At 37.3% G+C, this 2,629-nt stretch overlaps 1 protein-coding gene across 1 annotated transcript; it reads left to right on the top strand.

The window, feature by feature from the left end:
• Positions 1-338: 338 nt before the first annotated feature.
• On the top strand, positions 339-1,232 carry LOC114721564 (uncharacterized). Its single transcript, XM_028907403.1, has 2 exons — positions 339-432; positions 520-1,232. The coding sequence occupies exons 1-2, from the start codon at positions 339-341 to the stop codon at positions 1,230-1,232; spliced, it is 807 nt and encodes a 268-aa protein (XP_028763236.1).
• Positions 1,233-2,629: the final 1,397 nt, after the last annotated feature.

Raw genomic sequence — 2,629 nt, 5'->3', positions numbered from 1 at the left:
GTAATGAAGTTGCAGTTCGAAGTTGTAATTTGGTAATGAGTTGTTGCTAATTTCCATTCAAATGTTGTTATATTGCTTAGTCTGTTGCAGTAGTAAGTTATTATTTTGTAATGAATTGTTGATATTTTCCATACAAATCTTGTTATTATGCTAACTTTGCTACAATAGAAAGTTGTTATTTGGTAATGAATTGTTGCTATCTGGCATAAAAAGTTGTTATTATGCTTAAGTCTATTGCAGTAGGAAGTTGTTATTTCCTAATGTGTTGTTGCTAATTTCTATTCGAATGTTGTTATTATGGGTGTAGGGGTGAGAATTTGTTTGGGCTATTAGAAGAAATGACTGAAGGTGTGGTGAACCTTGATAATAACTATGAACCACTCAGTGTTGACTATGGTGCTGAATGCCTAAAGTATGAAGGAGGGGGTTTAAGTCAGACAAACTTCTGTGACAGTTCAGGGAGTGAAGGGACATTCAGGGGTAATTTGAATTGCATGAAATAAGTTGGAGTTTTTGCAGGAGTGGGGCAATATATTCCACATGCCCAAGCTTTTAGGGAGGCTATGTATCGGTTTAGTATTGCACAGAAGTTTGCAACGACATATGTGAGAAACAGTAGGGTGAAGATGAATGTGAGGTGTAAAGTGGAAGGGTGTCCATGGAAGATTTGTGCAAATACTGTTGGGAGGGATACTCTTTTATTATGCGTGATCACATTCGTTAATGAACACATTCATTTAGCACAAGATAATCTAGATGTCACTTATGCTAGCAATGCTGCATTGATGTCATCAATAATACTTGAGGAGATAAGAAACCAAATCGAAAAGCATCCCACTGAAATAAGGAAGACACTGGAAAGGGAGTATGGTGTGAGGCTAACATATACTCAGGCTTACAGAGCAAAAGAAAAGGCCATGGAACACATACATAGGAAACCGGAAGAATCCTATTTGTTCATACCATGGATATGCCAAAGATTGAAGGAAACTAATGATAAAATCGTTGATGAATGGGTTGTAATTGGTAATACATTTGAGCGAGTTTTCATTGCATATGGTTCGTGTATTGAGGGTTTTTTGAGTGGTGTAAGGGCTATATTATATGTAGATGGAACTCATTTAAGTGGTCTATATAAGGGGACACTAGTCTCAGCGTCGGGATATGATGTAGATAATGACTTGTTGCCTTTTGCAATAGCAGTGGTGAAATCAGAGAATCTTGATGACTAGACTTGGTTTTTGTTCAAAATTAAGGAAATTGTTGGTTTGGTTCAGGTGACGATTGTGTCAGACCGACACAATCCATAATAGGAGTTGTCCAAGCAATATTTGGGGGTGGACATGCGTATTGTTATAGGTATATGAAGAAAAAATTCAGCGCTGAACAAGTGAAAGTAAACAGAGGTAAAAGTACAAGCCAATGGTCAAAAGAAGATGCATTAAAGGTTCTTGATACTGTAGCTTATGCAAGGGCTGACAGTGACTTTGATAATGCAATGGCAGAGCTGAGAACTATGTCTCCTAAGTTACATGATTGGGTTATCAATCAAGGTGATGTGAATAGGTGGGCAATAAGCAAGTTCCCATTTCAAATATGGGACAATATAACAACCAATATAGCTGAGTCTTTCAATGCTTGGATAGTGAAGGAGAGAAAGCATAATGTGGCCCAAATGATTTATGAGCATTGGGAGAAAGTAGCAAGGAAGATGTATGCATCATATACGTTAATGACTAAGTAGAGGAATTGTGTTAGGCCAAAAACCGAGGCAAAGATTCTGGAGAATGTGTATTTTAGTAGGTATATGAGCTGTGACAATTATGGAGGCGGAAGACTGTGTGTACATACATCTCATGGAGATCAAAGAGTAGACCTTGGTCTACACCAATGTAGTTGTCTTGGTTGGCAAATGTCAGGAATTCCATACTGCCATGCTTGTGCAGCCATTAAGACTATGGGGGGAAATGTATATGAATATGTTAAAGACTATTACAAAATTTCAGCACAAGAGAAAATATATGGAAGGAGCATGATTCCAGTGGCAACAATCGATATGCCTAACCCAAATGAGTATATGTTTGTGAATCTTGCTAAACAAACCCTGCTTTTACCACCAAACACAAGTAGACCTCCTGGAAGATCAAGGACTAAGTGGCAGGAACCACAATTCCAGAACAAAAAAAGTCTACCATTGAACTAGATGTCACTAACCTGGACACACAAGGAGGACTTGCAAAAATCCCAACCCATCTTGAAGTTAATTTCTACAAGGGACAACTAATTTTTTGGTGTATATATACTCCACCCTTCTTAATTCTTTTGGGAGAAGGGTGTTGCTAGATTTGCATAGCTACACAGCTATTTTTGCATCAATATATGTTTCGTGATAAGGGAATATGAAATCTATAGATGTTGTTAATGTCCTTTTGTTACTGACTATTGCAAAATATGGTTGTTGTTAACGGACCTCTGATTTTTGTTAAATGACATTGTGTTGCTGTAAATTTCCTTGGTTGTATTATAAATACAGACTGGTTACTTCTGTGTCAGCAAAGTCAGGTTGTTGTCAAACAACTATGATTTTTGGTTACTGGCCATAGTATTGTTATAAATTCCCTTGATTGTA

This window comes from Neltuma alba, unplaced genomic scaffold (genome assembly GCF_004799145.2).
Source record: "Neltuma alba isolate B1F8T4 unplaced genomic scaffold, ASM479914v2 tig00002292_pilon, whole genome shotgun sequence".
Taxonomy (NCBI): Eukaryota; Viridiplantae; Streptophyta; class Magnoliopsida; order Fabales; family Fabaceae; genus Neltuma; species Neltuma alba.
The sequence above is the reverse complement of the archived record's forward strand: the minus strand, read 5'-3'. Positions and strand labels throughout refer to the sequence as shown.